The 16,156-nt window shown below is 35.9% G+C and overlaps 1 protein-coding gene across 3 annotated transcripts in view; it reads left to right on the top strand.

Annotated features, from left to right (window-relative positions):
• The window catches only part of PRKD1 (protein kinase D1), a 115,991-nt gene that overhangs the window by 75,310 nt on the left and 24,525 nt on the right, over window positions 1-16,156 (top strand). For 2 of the 3 annotated variants that reach the window (XM_041484112.1, XM_041484115.1), the window contains 4 exons: window positions 1,109-1,132; window positions 10,740-10,950; window positions 12,575-12,652; window positions 15,558-15,762. In XM_041484112.1, coding sequence (XP_041340046.1) covers window positions 1,109-1,132; window positions 10,740-10,950; window positions 12,575-12,652; window positions 15,558-15,762 — 518 coding nt within the window. The remainder of the gene's footprint in view (window positions 1-1,108; window positions 1,133-10,739; window positions 10,951-12,574; window positions 12,653-15,557; window positions 15,763-16,156) is intronic. The other variant, XM_041484113.1, reaches the window with a different exon arrangement.

Below are 16,156 nucleotides of genomic sequence, written 5' to 3'. Positions count from 1 at the left end.
TTTTATTTCATTAAGTTCTGGTATCATTTACCAGGTTTTCAGAAATGCTCTCACACACGGCTTCTATTTGTCTTTTTTTCTGTTTAGTGTTTTCCCTTTAAATGTATTTCCATTCCTGCCCTCCCACCCTGCATTTTTAAAGTGCCATAAGCTTTGTCAGTTCTCATGTGCCAGATCTGTCCTTTGGACTCAATTCTTCTGCAGTGCTTATGAGATAAGCTTTATGGCAGTTTATATGGTGATGCCAGTCAAACCATGCACTTTGGAATGTCTTTCATTTTTCTACAGTCTGTGTGAATATACTGAAAAACATCAACTTTGTTCATAAAAGTGTACCATTCATTACTAATATAGATGTGTTGAATCACTGCTAACAAAATATAATCTCTGTTATATCTATCAGTTCTCCAAGTAGGACTAAAGTAAATATATTTTACCCCTAATTAGCATGTAGTCAGAGTAGTTGAGAAAGAATAATTCCTGGGGATCTTTGATAGATATAATTATCAAACTGAGTTGTTTCTTCTTTTTTTTTGTTCATGTTGTGTGCACCTGATAGGAGACACAGCATGTAAGCCTGCTCTCTGGAAGAATGTATAGAGTGAATAAGTTATGCCCCATCTTAAGAAATTTTGTAGTCTAAACATCTTTGAGGCAGGATAATGTGGAATCATGCAAAATGTACCTATATTTTAATTATCCTTGCATAGGGCACCACCATGTACAGGAACAGTTTCAGTTTGGGTATAAATGTTTTCAGCCAGTAAAACATTTCATTTGAGCTGAAAATTGAATGGGGACTGTATTTGAGTACAGCTTAAAAATCTACCTCCGAAGAATAAAATCTTCTTTTGATTCTTAACTTAGTAGTGTAAAACTCATCAACAGAAATCCTAAAAACAAAGTAGAACTAGGAGGATACAATGCAACGCAGATTTTTATATGTCTCAGCTCAAATGCAGTTCTTAAGCATTTATGCTGTAAAAAAGAATGAGAGTATATAATATGATCCCACATTCATGCTTGCTTCTAAAATAACATTATTTTCTGTCTTTTTCTCCCCCTTATTTCTTTGTTCTGTTTTTTCTTCTTTCCAACTACCTGTCAGTCTCCTGTCAGCCCTGGCTATGAGGTATGTACTGAATTTACTCCCTACATGCTATTAGCAACATCCTCTGTTATGATAATCATTATGGATTTGAAGGCATGCAGAAATTAAATCAGATTAGTAAAGTCCAGATTTCAAAGTGAAGATCATAATTCTTATGCTAAACTAGTAATTAGTTTAAAAATTAGTAAACATGAAAATATTTCAGTACAAAAGTGACTTTTGTATTTCATAGGCATGAAAGAGGTCATTGGTTAGAATTAAGCCCTATTTTATAATGTTAGTACCACATGGGGAAAAAAAATTAACTTCACTTTCAGGACTTGGTAATTTGCTGGAGTAATGTAGAAAATAGACATTCTATTTTTAAGCTGAACCAACTTCACATTCAAATGCTCACCAGCAATAAAGTTCTGATACCATACTATCATTGGGGTAGCTCTTTCTTTCAGACTGTGCTAGAATTAAAAATTTTGTAAAACAAATTCAAAAAAATGCTGAACAGTCCAGGATTCTATATTTCTGTGGAAATAGCCATAAACAGTGTACAAATAAGTTACAACTCTATATAAAAAGAGTGTCAAATCTAAATGAAAATAATAAAAAAAAATTGAGTGGGTGATTAATTTCAAAGGTTACTCTCTTTGACTTTCAGTATGGATTTTCTAAAGAAGTTTGGTTTGTGTTTAAAGTTTCAAAAGCTTTTGAAACTAAGAAGTGTTGGCATCTTTCCCTTACAGCATGTATTTGGGATGCACATGTTAAAAATACTACATTTTAGAAATACAACGTAGTTAGTCTGAGGAATATTTTGTTGTGCTAAAGTGAAGATTTCCATGGCCAAACCTCTATTTCTTTGAAATAAATAACTTTATTTCCTCTAATCACGGAATGGCTTAGTTTGGAAGGAACCTTTAAGATCATATGTTTCCAACTCCCTCCAATGGTTAGGATCATCTTCTACCAGACCAGTTGCTCATAGCCCCACTGAACACTTCTGGGGTGAGGTTTCTGTTTCTTCCTAAAACAAGTGAATTCTTACTGTGTGCCCCAGAATTCCAGCTCCACAGAATATCCATGAAGCAATACAAACATGTATATTAAACCACATTTTTTGTAATATGTAAGATAATTGTGTTCTAAATACAGTGCTGTCTGATAAATGATGAATCCACCAATCTGGATGATTGTGGTTTACCCTAAAGTAGCAGTAATTAAAGGTAGGCATGAAAAAAAAAAAAGTATTTGGAGGAAAAACAAAATTGTATTCCTCTTTTGAGAAGAAAATGTGTTAGCTATCGATGGTTTTGCTTCAAAATACATTTATATGACACAATAGTATTTTATTTCTATTTTTAAACTTATGTTTCCATTATTTTAGGAGGTTTTATTTGTTTTCTAGAAGTAATGAATATAGTAAGGTCATTTTATAAACACACTTGAAGTGATTTCCCAGAAAAGGTCTAGCTGAGCTTTGTTTTTAAAATAGGAATGATGTGTCTCATGGAGCATAGGTAAGTGGAGTGTTACATATTATCTTTGCTTTTTGATGTAGAATCACGATTTACAGTTCTTTTTTGCTAAATAATTTAAAATTTAAAATGTATATAGTTTTAGTTGAAAAGACTATTTATGTGTTGCTGACAGAATACAAAGCACCAGGTGTTGCTTGCCTGTGTAGATTTGTTATAAGCAGAGCTGGCTTGAGGCTTTTTAGCTATATATAGAAGAGTGATTCTGCAGAACTAGGACAGTAGATGCTCTGGGAGGGAATTGTCATGAGTCGTGGGTGGCCATTTTCTCTTTCTTCCCTCGCACCCAACACGTAATACAGATGCCCTTTTGTCTTAGCCCACTGAAATAAGGAGTCCTTGTTTCCAGTGACTCAGAAATAGCCACTCTAAGAAGCCTTTGTTTTCCACACTCCTACAGAAGATGCATCTCCTTTTCCCAGTTCCAGTCCCTACAGGGACTCCCTCCCCAGCTCACTGAACTGGAAATAAAAGGCCCTTGAGGGAGGGAATAAGAAAGAGTTGGGGTGTTGCAGCTGAGAGCATCTTGGTGCCGTAAACCACTTCTAATTACAAGTCCTTCTCTAATGGCTGAAGTAAAGTTCATTAGACCAAAGATCCTCAAAGGCAAAATTAATATTTTCTTTTGAAGGCACTCGAGTTAACTGTGAATTAATACTGTTCTGTTATGTTTTATCCTTGTCACCCTCAAGTTATCTTTCCATGCTCCAGTGATACGCACTGCACATTCCTCTCTGTCTGAATGGGAATTTACTTTCAGTGTGCCCATATGTTTAATAAAAACCCTATGGATAGAGCTCCTGGAGTTTGCTCCAAAATCTAGAGTTTATTTTAAAATAATAGAAGGTGAAATAGAGGGTTTGAGTAATTACACTGATCCTAAGTAGAGTTCACATTGATCTAGTGCCAGGTGCACCAGGTGAATATAGGGTCATGCACTGAACAGAATTAAGAATTGAGAACTCAGTAAATCTAACACTGAAAGCTGAATATAGGAATATGAATTAATTCCACAATACTTTATGTATTTTAGTTTTCATGCCTTTATACAGTAACTTAAAATAGTTCAACAAACTAAAGATGAAAATCAAAAAGTATTTCAAATGTAGTTCTCTTAAAGTGTTGCATATCTATGATATTCAAAGTAGTACATCTAAGGAAAATTAGGAGCTAATTCTTGTAGTTTCTAAATACTAGCAAAAGGGTTTGCACATATTGAAAATAGCCAAATGCTGCAGCACACATTTTACTTCCCTGTAGTATCTCTGAGACATCATTCATGATCATTTGGGTTATTGCACATTGTTACAAGATCCCAAAGTGTTATTTTGAGAAATAATGGGAATCAACACAACCTTTTATCTCCCATTATGTGGCCTAGGTGTGTTCAGTGGTGCTTTCCCTCCCTTCTAATGTATAATCTTGTTTTTCTGTTTTGGTATCATAGTGCTGCCCCCAAACTTACTGCAGGCCTCACCGAGCAGGTTTGTCTAGATCTCTGTCCAGAACCAAAACTTTCCAAGCCAGTGTCTGGTTAAGCCTAAAGACCTGTCAGTTATCCCTGCTTTGGTAAGGATGGTTTGTAGACAGTGACAGATGGGACACATTTATACAGGCATTGGGGGAAGGGGGGGAACCCCAAGATTATGTATGATAGGATGAATCAGAATAGTGCAAAGACTATCTGAAGGGCTTTGTATTGAACTATAATTTTGCTATGATACCTTTGTGTCATCATGTGTGCTTTTTCTCCCCCTTTTTATTAGCTTTATTCAGCAGGCATAATGAAGCTGCCAGGTCTGGCTTCTGGTGTGGGCATTCTAATCATGGTGTGGGCATTCTATCACTGCGTGATACCTCCATGAAAATAACTTATTAATTAATATACTTAAAATTATGAAGTACATCATACAAGATCAAACTAAAGTTAATATTTTTGAAAGAACTTGTGTCTGTAAGATGCTGGAAAAAAAGCTATGTAAGTCTTACTATGTCTGCTGGTACTAGCAAATCCAAAAAGAAAGGGCTTTTGTTTTGGGAATTCCCTGGTTCTGAGGAGTCAGCATAGTCCTACAATGCCTGCTGAAACCCGGTAATCTTCTACTAGTACTTTCCAAAGTAAGGCAGGTTACAGACAGAGCACTCAAACCACTGTCTGCTGCTATTGATGTCTGAGTAGAAGAGTGGCGTATATAATAATAGCCATCTGTGGATAGTTTAATATTAAACAGCTTGTACTGAAGTCAGTTCTTTGATGTGTTTACACATGGGAAAGTGAAATGTTTTTCAGACCATAGTTATCTAGCTGTGGTGCTTGTGGGATTAAATCATACACTTGACTTAGAGAGGAGTGCAAGAAGCCTTGAAAGACAACACAGTTGATTGCAGTCTAAGTGTGGTATTTCAGTATATTTAACTGAAGATTTGTTTCCTTGAATTCACTTAATTACAGTCACATAGTTTAATTTGTAAAAGAAAGTCAACATTTGCATTGCATTAAAGACAGAGTTCCTGTGGTTACATAGCTATCTAGCACCTCACTTGACAGTAGCTTCCTGTGAAGAAATTGTGTATGAACATATTAAGGCTTTATCCTCTGCCTTTTATATAGGAAGGAAATGCATGTTTCAACAAGTCTGTTTCAACACTAAAAATGAAACTTCATCCAAGCAGTTATTGCTGTATGGTTTTCTAAAATAGACATCACTTTTATCTGTTGTCCAAGTAAATAAAAAGCCCTAGATCGTAATAGTTTATTCTTTTGTTGAGGCAAACATTTCAAAATTGTACGAATACTTTTGTTATTTCTGATTAAATATCTCAGTTTAAGCATTTCAAAATTGTACGAATACTTTTGTTATTTCTGATTGAATATCTCAGTTTAAACTACAGTAATAGTTTATTCTTTTGTTGAGGCAAACATTTCAAAATTGTAGGAATACTTTTGTTATTACTGATTGAATATCTCAGTTTAAACTACAGGAATAATTTTGCAACACTTAGGTGTTGAGCCTGCAGAAAGGTTAGCACTTCTTTGTGTTTTTGAAAAAAAACAAATATTTAGGAGAGTATAGGTTGTGTAGCCTGTTCCGTTCTGAGAGAAGGTTACTGACTTGAGCATGTTTCCACAAGCATGATTGCCAAAACAGAAGTAGTTGCTTTGTGACTCTTACAGAGCATGAACCTTTTTGGTAAAGCTTTTCAGAATCTCTGGGACGTATTTAGTGGGACTGTCAAAACCTTTTAAAAGGAGTAAGGCAACCAGCAGTTTCTTTTATGTTTTAGACTAGCCCATGCAGCTGGATTGCAGAGCTGGTCCTTGTCTTTGTTCCCAAGAGCCCGCCTCTGTGTCCAAGCAGTCAGCTTTTATTGCTTCCCATTAGTCCCTTCAGCATCTCCCTACAGTTTCTTTGATTTCAGTGCCTGGAAGGAATAGATGTGAATGCTACAAGATGGTCAAACTCATGCAGGTAATAAGAACAGCTTAATCCATTGATGGGGAAATCAGTATTTATTTCTGTTTCTTAATTGCATTTTGCACTGTATTTGGACAAGGTAGAAAAGACAGGAAAGATCTGCTGAGCTATTTTTACCTTTGGGGGACTGTCTTCTTCCTGCAATGACTGTACAATGATTTTATGCTTTTGGCTAATGTAGACAAATCATTGTGTCTTCTAATAGCTTTCAGCAAAGCTCACCAGAACTCAAATGAAGGGCTTTAGTGTATTCTAAAAATTCAAAGAAATTGAACAAGAAGAAGCAAGGCGTCAGTTAAATAAGTCATGGGGAATACCCCATGTTGGGGAAAAGATGGCACATCTCACTTCTTGGAATTCAAAAAAACAAACAAACAAAAAAAACCAACCAAACAAAAAAAAAACCTACCTTTTTTTTTTTTTTTCCCCAAAGTAAGAGTAAGCAAACTGGATTATATTAGATATTCTTACAGTTAAAATATAATTGAAGTATCTGGATATGATCAGTATCACTGGCTTAGTTGGACAGTCCAGTATTCAGTATGTGCACACATTTCTTGGTGTTTGTTGTCACTTGAAAAATCATACTCTTGAGCTCTTAAAGTATAGATTACCTTGCTGGGATGATTGTTCTAAAGGACTGTTTAGTATTTGGAACTGTTAGTTTCCATGGTGTAATCTAGTTAAGCAATCATTTCCTGGGAAGTTTCCAGACTTGCTGAGTCAGTAGTCTGGCTGGCTACCAGGAAAAACTCATTTATCTTTCTAACAAACCAGTCATGCTAGCTGAAGAAGTTGCTTTGTGGAGGGAATTCTTGCTTTTCCGGTGAAAATAGGATAGTTCCTGGTTTTCTATGCTTTCAGGGGCTTAAAATTCTGTCATTTCGTGCTGGGAGGGCTAGAAGTTAGAGTTAAGGGATCTTGGCAGGACTTTTGGACAATATTGGGAGGAGAAGCTTATCTGGCAAGAGGGAGGAGGTGCTCCTCCTAATCAGTCAGTTATCAGAGGGTGTGGAAGATGCTCCAGCTACTGCTGCCATGAGCTATCACCAGCTTCCCTTCCCCTGCTGCCTTTGAGCAGGACCCAGGGAGCACATTGCCTCTGGCTGGAAGAGGAAGGGAATGAAGTCAGGCATATCAGGACTGGGCATACAGGAGTGAGACCAGATCCTTGAATTCTTATGTCATTTCTAGCATGGGAGGTGAAATTCGGCTTTACCTCTTGACCTGAAGGCACTGTAAGTTGAGAACTGCTGGTGCCTTGCGTGGTGTGCTATGCTGCTGGCACGTAGCAGCCCAGCACTTGTGGAATGGCAAAGAAAACTGAAATACTTTTCTCTGTAAATTTGACTTGAAGACTGACATCTTACAGTTGGTTTTCCAGTGTTTTATGTTTTGTTTAGTATGCATTACTGCTTGAGCTGTAGAGAACATTTATGAATTACTAACAAAAGCTTAGTTAATTGTCTGTTCAGGAGCACAATGTCGCAGCCATCTGAAATGAGACTTGAAGTAATTATTTCAGAAGTTATAACTGTGCATTGACTAATACAAATTTTGAGAAAAAAACCCTACCAAATAACACGACAAAAAATGTATTAATGGTAAGTTTGTTTGATCAAGGCTGATGGTATGATGATTAACTGTTTCGGAGTTATATTGGAAACAATCGACTCAGTGTAGACCATCTAGAATTCACTTTTTGTTCCACCTGACATTTTCTCAGAAACATACACTAAAACATTAAAACTGAAAAATTTGCCATCAATCTGAGCAAAAAATATAGCAAATAATTTGTCCCACGCTTGTACTGTACCACACCTGAGATTTGATCAGACATCTAGGTCAGAACCAAAGCTGTAGGGAAGACCGTCTCTCTCTGTTAATCGTAACTACCCAAGATTAGTCTCAGTACATTTCAGCAACAATTCTGAAGTTTCTAAAACCTGCAAGGCATTTGCTGAGGAAAACAGCCAAACCAGCTTTCTAAAATCCTTTAATCATGAAGTCACCTAGGTATAAGTAATTTGGACTTTGCTTTTAACAGTATTCAGTTGCCAAAATAAGTTTTGATTAGGCAATAATTTGGAAAATGAAGGCAGAGAGTGATAATAGAAAATAGGTTTAATTTAGATTATATTAGTCAGGATTCTGAGAGAGATGATGGCATTAGGAGATATTTGCATCACTTTTACTGCAGGCAAGGGTAAGATTGTCAAGAAATAGGTCCAGTGATAGGAATGGTAAACTGAAATATTACTTTGTTACAGTGACATCATGAAAGAAAACACTAGAACTCTTTTCCTTACATATTCTCATTCCTTTTCAGTTAAACCTCATTTTAAGAGACTAGCATCACTACATTCAAAATGTCCACCAAATGTCCAGATTCAAGAAAGAGAGAGCAAAGTGTTGTGACTAATGCATTGCAAGTAGTGACTAGAAGTAAGATGAACCCTTTGGTAATTTTTCTATTCAAAATGAAAATATTTACATTAAATTGTAGTATGCCACAAGTGACATTCTTCTTGTGAACACTGACGAGAAAACTCAGGGCTAGGTTTCTGGTCATAGGGTAGGGTTGAGGCTGTAACTTGTAAGGCACTGAACTAGGACTAGGAACTAGAATCAGTCTGGACCAAAATTGTTTCTATTCTACACAGGCATAAAACTGAGAGGACTGCATCTGTATTTCTCACTGCTCTTTGTGAGCTTTGCCCTGACCACAAACACTGAGGGCTGTAATTTCCAGGTAGCTCATGCTAGCTGAGCAATGCAGTTTGTGCAGAATATGTGGCTCATTCTTCTGTCCTGATGGTCTTCTGCCTTCCATTTTGCAGGCCTGTTCATTTTGCCTTCATAAAACTTCGTGCAATCTGCTTTAAAAATATTACATTGTTAGGAGTTAACAAATTTGAAAGAAATTTAATCTCACATTGAGACTAATTAATTGTTTGGGTTTTTTAAATATGCATAAGTGCTTTGCAGAGCATGAAGATTTAGACCTCAGGAAGTAATAAACCCGTAATATCAGAGTATGTACTCAAGAGTTTTTCCAGTTTTATTTGTGATAAAGAAAAGACAGTTGCTTTCTTCTTTCAGTCTACTTTCTGTGTGGTGGCCATATGTACCTGGCTCATACAATGTATTTTGTGTATTTTTCCTTTATTTGAAAGGAGTGCATTAGTACAGTAGATCTTTATGCCTCTTGGAAAAGACACCTAATTCTGCAGTATAATAAAAGAATTTATCTTCACAGAAATCTGTATGAACTTTGTAAGGAGGAAATTTTTTTTCCCCCTGTGGTAAATACACTGTGAAGGCAAAACCAGGAACTAATTCCTTAGGTTCTTCTGCCATTAAAATTGCTTCTCAATTCCTCTTTACTCCAAAAGTCTCAGATAGAAGCATACAAAAATGTATTTTTCTATATTTTCATGACTGGGAAATAGTAATCAGATGGAGGAATTTCTGTAGCATTATGTGTTTTAATCTAAGCAGTGTTTCAAGTTAATATCTACCTGAAGCTTCAGCTACTACAGTTTTTGAATGGTGGAGGCTCACTCTGAGTGATTTGTTTTCTAGTGTTCAGTTATCAGATTATTTGTGGATGATAATGAGAAGTTATTTTAAATAATAGTTGTTTAAATAATCAAGCTGCATTTTCTCTTTTTTATTTTTTTTTCCTCATTTCAGTCTTAATTGTGGGTGTACTTTGGTTGTTTCTCAAGGGCAAGTATTAGGAGAAAGCAGTTTTCTAGGCGAGTTGTTTTCTGGGTTAATTATCATATGTACATTTAAATTAAATAGAGAAAATATGGTAACTCATTTATTCCAGAAAAACTTTGGATTTCATGCCTTAGACTGTGTGTTTCACATCAAATATATATATATTAAAAATATATATATACACATAAATATACATATATATCTAGAAAATAGGTATTTAAAAGGGTGTGTGTAAATGTATATGTGTATATTTTTAAATACCTGTTTTGATCAGTTGTGCATAAAAATATATATATACATAAATAAATATATATATACACATAAATATACATATATATCTAGAAAATAGGTATTTAAAAGGGTGTGTGTAAATGTATATGTGTATATTTTTAAATACCTGTTTTGATCAGTTGTGCATAATCTAAATGTGGTAAGGTTAGCAATAGCAAAATTATAAATAAATAGTTTTTCTGTCATTAACCTACATGCACATAGAATAATGTAATAATTTTGTAATGTTTATACAAAAAATATGGCCTTTAAAAGTTACTTTTGATGTACAGCAGAAAAAAAGAGGTAAAAGTTTTTTATCAGAATGTAAAATGCTTTTCTGAGAAATTTTAATGAGCATTTTTATTTTGAGTAATTTTTTAAATAAAAACCTGTTTCAGTAACAATACAAAGTTATGATAGTAGTGCTGGCAAAGGTGTTGTCCAGTACCATTCAAATTTTTCAAAAGCAGTCTTAGAGGAGCATGGTGCATGTGCTGTTAGTGTTTAAAGGCACTTACATTACTTTTTATGGCATATGACAGTGTTATTGAAGAGAGGGAATATATGAATATGATGTTCTTTAAAAAATGAATACAAAACTCCTTTTTGTGTATTTTACAGCAAAAGACACCATCAGAATCGTACGCTGGGCGAGAGAAGAGGTCAAATTCACAGTCCTACATTGGACGACCTATTCAACTAGACAAGATTTTACTGTCAAAGGTTAAAGTGCCTCATACTTTTGTCATCCACTCCTACACACGTCCAACAGTTTGCCAGTACTGCAAGAAGCTTCTCAAAGGGATTTTTAGACAGGGTTTGCAGTGCAAAGGTAAGTAAATGCCCTTTAGGAACATAAAAGCTAAGCATAATAAAATTAATAAATTAGTGTTTGAGTGGTTACTATGTAGCCTTATTCATGATTTCCTCACTAAACTGTCTACGTGTAGGCACATGTACAATTACATTGGATTGAGCTGCAGTCAAAATTACAGTAATTGGTGTTCTGTAGGAGCTGGCTGCGTGGCTGTTCATTCTTACCCTTTGGTGTATGTGCAGTAGCTCACATTTTTCATTCAGGTGTAAATGATCTTGTATTTGGCATAGGTGAACCTGTGCTTACAAGAGAATAGTTAACATAATGGACTATATTCTTATCTTCATTGTTGTTGATCTACAAAGTCCTGTGTGTGAACTGAAGAATCATATGCCTGAGCCTCAGCAGCTCAGTGTTTTGGGGAAGTTGTAATGGAAGTAAAATAAGATGGGGTTATATGAGAATTTAAACCCACATTTTTTCAGTGTGACTAATGTGCTCTCAAGTCTCATGGCATTGTATACCTTAGTATGTGCTGAAGTGAGTGAGGCCCCTTGGATTGTAGCCTAGATTGCCAGCCTTAGCCTGTAAATACAAAGCATTGTGCGTGCTATGGGGTTGGAATGTTGGCTAATGGAGGCTTAAAATCACCTTCCTTGTATTATAATAAATAATAACTATCATAAAATTAATCAGTATTCTTTCTATTACTTCTTTAAACCCTGCAACATTCAAAGTTGCATTAATTTAAGGTATGATTCTGATGCAATTTAACTAAAGCAAAATATCTATCAAAGCATCACCTATTTCAGTTCATTTTGAATCCTGGCGACCTAGGTAAATATTAACCTAGTTAAAAAAAAATTAAATTTATCTGTAGTTTAGCACTCCTGTACTTCTAGTTGGTGTTTGGATCAATCTTAAATGATTACAAGGTATGGACAGCCCTAGAATATTTTTTCCTTTCTCTCTCTGGTTTTCCTGGTGTGTTATTAAGTTGCACCTCTTAGTTTAAGTAAAATGTATTCATAAGCCTAAAGAAAATAATTCCCATGACATGTAATGAAGTGCTACTTACACTTATGAAAGAAGTAAAAAAAAACATATATATTTGAAAAATAGGGAACGGACTGAAGGAACCCGTAGTTGCAAGCAGTTCAGAAGTTGCCTTGTGAAAAACAAATATTTTATCACTTAAAATTGTTGGCTAGGGTTCTCGTGTTTCAATTTTCAGTCATCAGTATTTCCTATGGAGTCAGTCCCTTAAACTGCAGCTGATACACTGCAGCCCATTCTGCTTCTTTCACTGGAAAGGCAGCTCTGGTTTTGGAGCCAAGCACTTGCGTCTCCTCGTCACTCGCCTAGATGAGCTGAGCACCACTTTGGCTGCTGTAGTGCTGCTCCACCCAGCTACCCTTGGAAAGGCATTTTTTCCCTTTTAGAAAGGTGCTTCTGGCATCTTCATCCTGTCCCTTCCACTGGCAGGCAGCACAGGGCCAGGCTAGTGCACACTCTCTGAACATACGACTTGTTTTAATGAAATGATAGGGCTTAATATCTATAGGCTGGATAGCTGGAAAAATATAATTGTCTCACAGAAAAAGAAATAATTTGGCTGTATCCCTTTTTCACTTACCAGACTGTAGATTCAACTGTCACAAACGCTGTGCTCCTAAAGTGCCAAATAACTGCCTGGGGGAAGTTGCCATTAATGGAGGTAAGTTGCGTGAACAATTGCTCCTGTCGTTGTTTAAACCATCGGTTAAATAAAAGAAATGTAAAACTGTGATGCATACAAACACACATTTTTTCGTTGTTTCTGACTGGCCTTTCCTCTGCAATATTTCTGTTGGATGTGGAAGATGCAGTGTGGGAGGAATGCTGAGAGTAGCTCATACACCATCCTTTCGGAGTGTTTCTTCCAAATAGGTGGCACTGGCAGACAGGCTGAGCTTTGCCACAGAGGTGATGTCAGCAGCAAAATGGCCCTGTCATAACGCCTGGTAAATGCAGAATGCTAGAGGAAAGCCAAAAGCTGCATGTGAGAAGTTGGCACTCACCTGTCAGCTAGAAGCACAAAATTTTATTGTGAGGAGAGAAAAAAGTGGTTATGGATGATCTTCCTGAGAAGGATAAACATTCCTAGAAGAACTAGGAATGCACTTCAGAAAAAAATTCCACCGTTTACTGATGGCCCTAAAACTAATCATGCCAGATGCCACAAATCAGGTCTTGACTATCTGCTGATTTTCCCATGCATGTGCTGCTGGTTTTGGGTTAAGTGTAAGGATGTATGGGTAGGCTTGACAAACGGTATTGGAGAAAAAAGGAGTGGCTGTAGATGAGTTGCTGTTTGCCTTGAAAATGTCACTTTCCTGTGTGATAAGGGAATGGGAAGTGTGGTGAAGTGCTCAGTTTCTAATGTATATTACTGTGTTCAGTTGTCAGCCTAAACTGCTTCTGAGGTTAATTAAGTATTACCTTATGATGTATTCTTTTCCTTTAAATCAGCGGTCTACTTTATTGAAGACATATCAAGAAATTCCAGAATTAGAAATATTAACTAATATTTTTCACAGTATTTCTCGTAGTAGTGTTACTGTATCACTATGAAGTTTTTATGTTTAATAGGAAAATTCCTACAGGTACTAAGTATTCCACTTGAAATGTGACAAAGTGCATGATTTTCTGGAAAGTAGATGACGTCTTCCTATTGAATGTCCTTTCTGATATACCTCTCACTGGACTCTTGGAGTCACTATTATTTTTTTCTTTTTTTTTTTTAATCTTACGCCATTTATACCTCACTTAACCATTGACCATCCCACAACACAACTATTTCTTCAAGAGTGCAAGTAATGTTGCTAATGGAAATTTGTGGTTTGGTTTTCAAAAACTAAAGTATATACTATGAAATGTTAATTTCATTGATAGGAGTATAAAGTGTTCCCTGAGATTTGTAGTCAGAGAAAGTAACTAAATCCGCTTATAAATGATAAACATTTTTCCTGCATAGATGCAGTTTTAGAGCGGAGCGGTTGATCTAAAGTGCTGTGAAAAGACGGGAAGGAACATAAACTTTATTTCTGCACAATTGAACTAAATGAACAAAATTCACATTTGTTTCTGGATTGCTCCTCCACATTCCCTCTTTCCATCTGAGGCAAGTGTATTTCATCCCTACAACACACTGCCTCTGCCCTCCCCCCATCTTTGCTTCACAAGCAACATGCTGCTTTTGTTTGGACTTTCCTCCTGACATGTGAAACTGATGCTGAGCTGATGGGAAGTGATAGTTTGACTCAGGAAAGCTTGTGCAGAGTCACTTGGGGTGAGAACATATATTCTGGGCTTACTCCAAGTGTATTCCTTGACGATTGCAATCTTTAAATTTATAGAACTTGGCTTTTATGCCCCAAATAATATTCTTAGTATGGTGTACATAGAATCCTCATAGAACTTTGAATTGTGTGTCCTGAATGATTAATAGAGAGTCCTTGGGATTAGCAGAGACAATTTCATCTTGTATTTAATTTGTATTTTCACAGTAATTTGGTTCACATTATTTTCAAACTTAATAAACAAAATACAGTATCTGTCATTTTGTCCATCTGCTGTGTGATGCATCTTCCCTAAAATAGTTGGTGAAAGAAGAGTTGAGTAATGAAATTCCAAGTGTGGTGTTATTAGTAAATGCATTATATACAAAATGTAAGGAGTTACTTTTAACTGATTTATTAGGTTTATTAAAAATAGATATTTTAAAAGTGTTGTACGAATAGCAGAGAGAGAGAGAGCTTTGCACTGTGAAGTATCATTCATAACTGAATGACTGGTTCTGCTAGAGATGAAGTATCACACATCAGTAATTTATATCCAAATGTCTTAAAACTACTGTACATGAAAACAAACTTTTCAGATGTGTACTTCTAATTTCAGTGCAATGCCATCAATTCCAAACATTTTGCTGTCAGACAATTCAGTGTGCTTCTTCTTATGTTACATTGCCTACACTGGCTGTCAAGAGCCTTCCTCCACACAATTAGGCAAAAGTTGCTAGGAGAAACTGTTTGATGTGTTCCATGTGATTTTTAACATTACTTCAAATTTCTGAAACACTGCAATATCTCAGAAAAACTAATGTTGTCTGTACCTTCTGACTGGACCAATGATTTTATATTTCCATGCACAAGCAACAATGCAAAAAAAAAGTTGTTTCCTACTCTGATATTGCTTAGGCGTATTTAATTTGGAATCTGGAAAGTTTAATATATTTTCAGTGTAAGATGGATGATGTTATTAATGCTATGCCATAGTCAAATCAGTTAAACCCTCAGTCTTTGGTTTTGGTGCTTGTTTAGTATTTCTTTTCTAATGGCAGGGAGCATTGTTTCCGTGGTATTGATTATTGTGCTGCTTTGTGCAGGCTTCACAGAAAACAGTGTTCCTGTGCAAAGCAATATACAGTTCACATTATAAGTAATTGTCTGCTTATATAATCTAGATGCAGGCAATAGACTTCCAAAGAGAACTTGAGTTTTTTGGAAGCTTAAAATGTGCCGGGATGTTGTAGTTGGAGTCTCACATGTTTTTAGATAATAACTTGAGAAATGGTATTCCAGACCTTCTTAGTCCTGGGGCTGAGTCTGATGTGGTCATGGAAGAAGGGAGTGATGACAATGACAGTGAAAGAAACAGTGGCTTTATAGATGACATGGAAGAATCTATGGCTCATGATTCAGAGATGTCAATGACAGGATGCCATAGTGACAATGGAGAAATGCAGGATGCTGATCTGGATCACGATGAATCTAACAGGATGATCAGGTGAGCTGGGGAGTGAATGTACCTTCCATCTTCCTTTGTATTTATTTGTACAAATCATGTCTAGGACTCAAGGGGGAATGTACGTGGTCACGATTCTCACTAATTTAGGATGGGGAGTGCTGGTGAAATGTGCATTTGAAAGTGAGAATGCTTCACTGATTATATGCATTGGTAATTTAAGAGAAGCTTCATTGTCAAGTTGAAGTAGCATTTGAAAACTTATGCAAAATAGTTCTTACAGGTCTGTTCTTGTATGAAAATGATGTGAAACTATTTGTGCATAATTACTAGAAAAATATTTATTTATTGTTTACTTATTTCCCAAGGCATTCTTTCCTTGGTTTCACAGTGCAATGCCTGAACATTTAGATAAATAAACAAAATGTGTAAGTGG

Source organism: Pyrgilauda ruficollis, unplaced genomic scaffold, assembly GCF_017590135.1.
Source record: "Pyrgilauda ruficollis isolate IOZ18807 unplaced genomic scaffold, ASM1759013v1 scaffold63, whole genome shotgun sequence".
Taxonomy (NCBI): Eukaryota; Metazoa; Chordata; class Aves; order Passeriformes; family Passeridae; genus Pyrgilauda; species Pyrgilauda ruficollis.
This window is presented reverse-complemented; position numbering and strand designations above follow the sequence as displayed.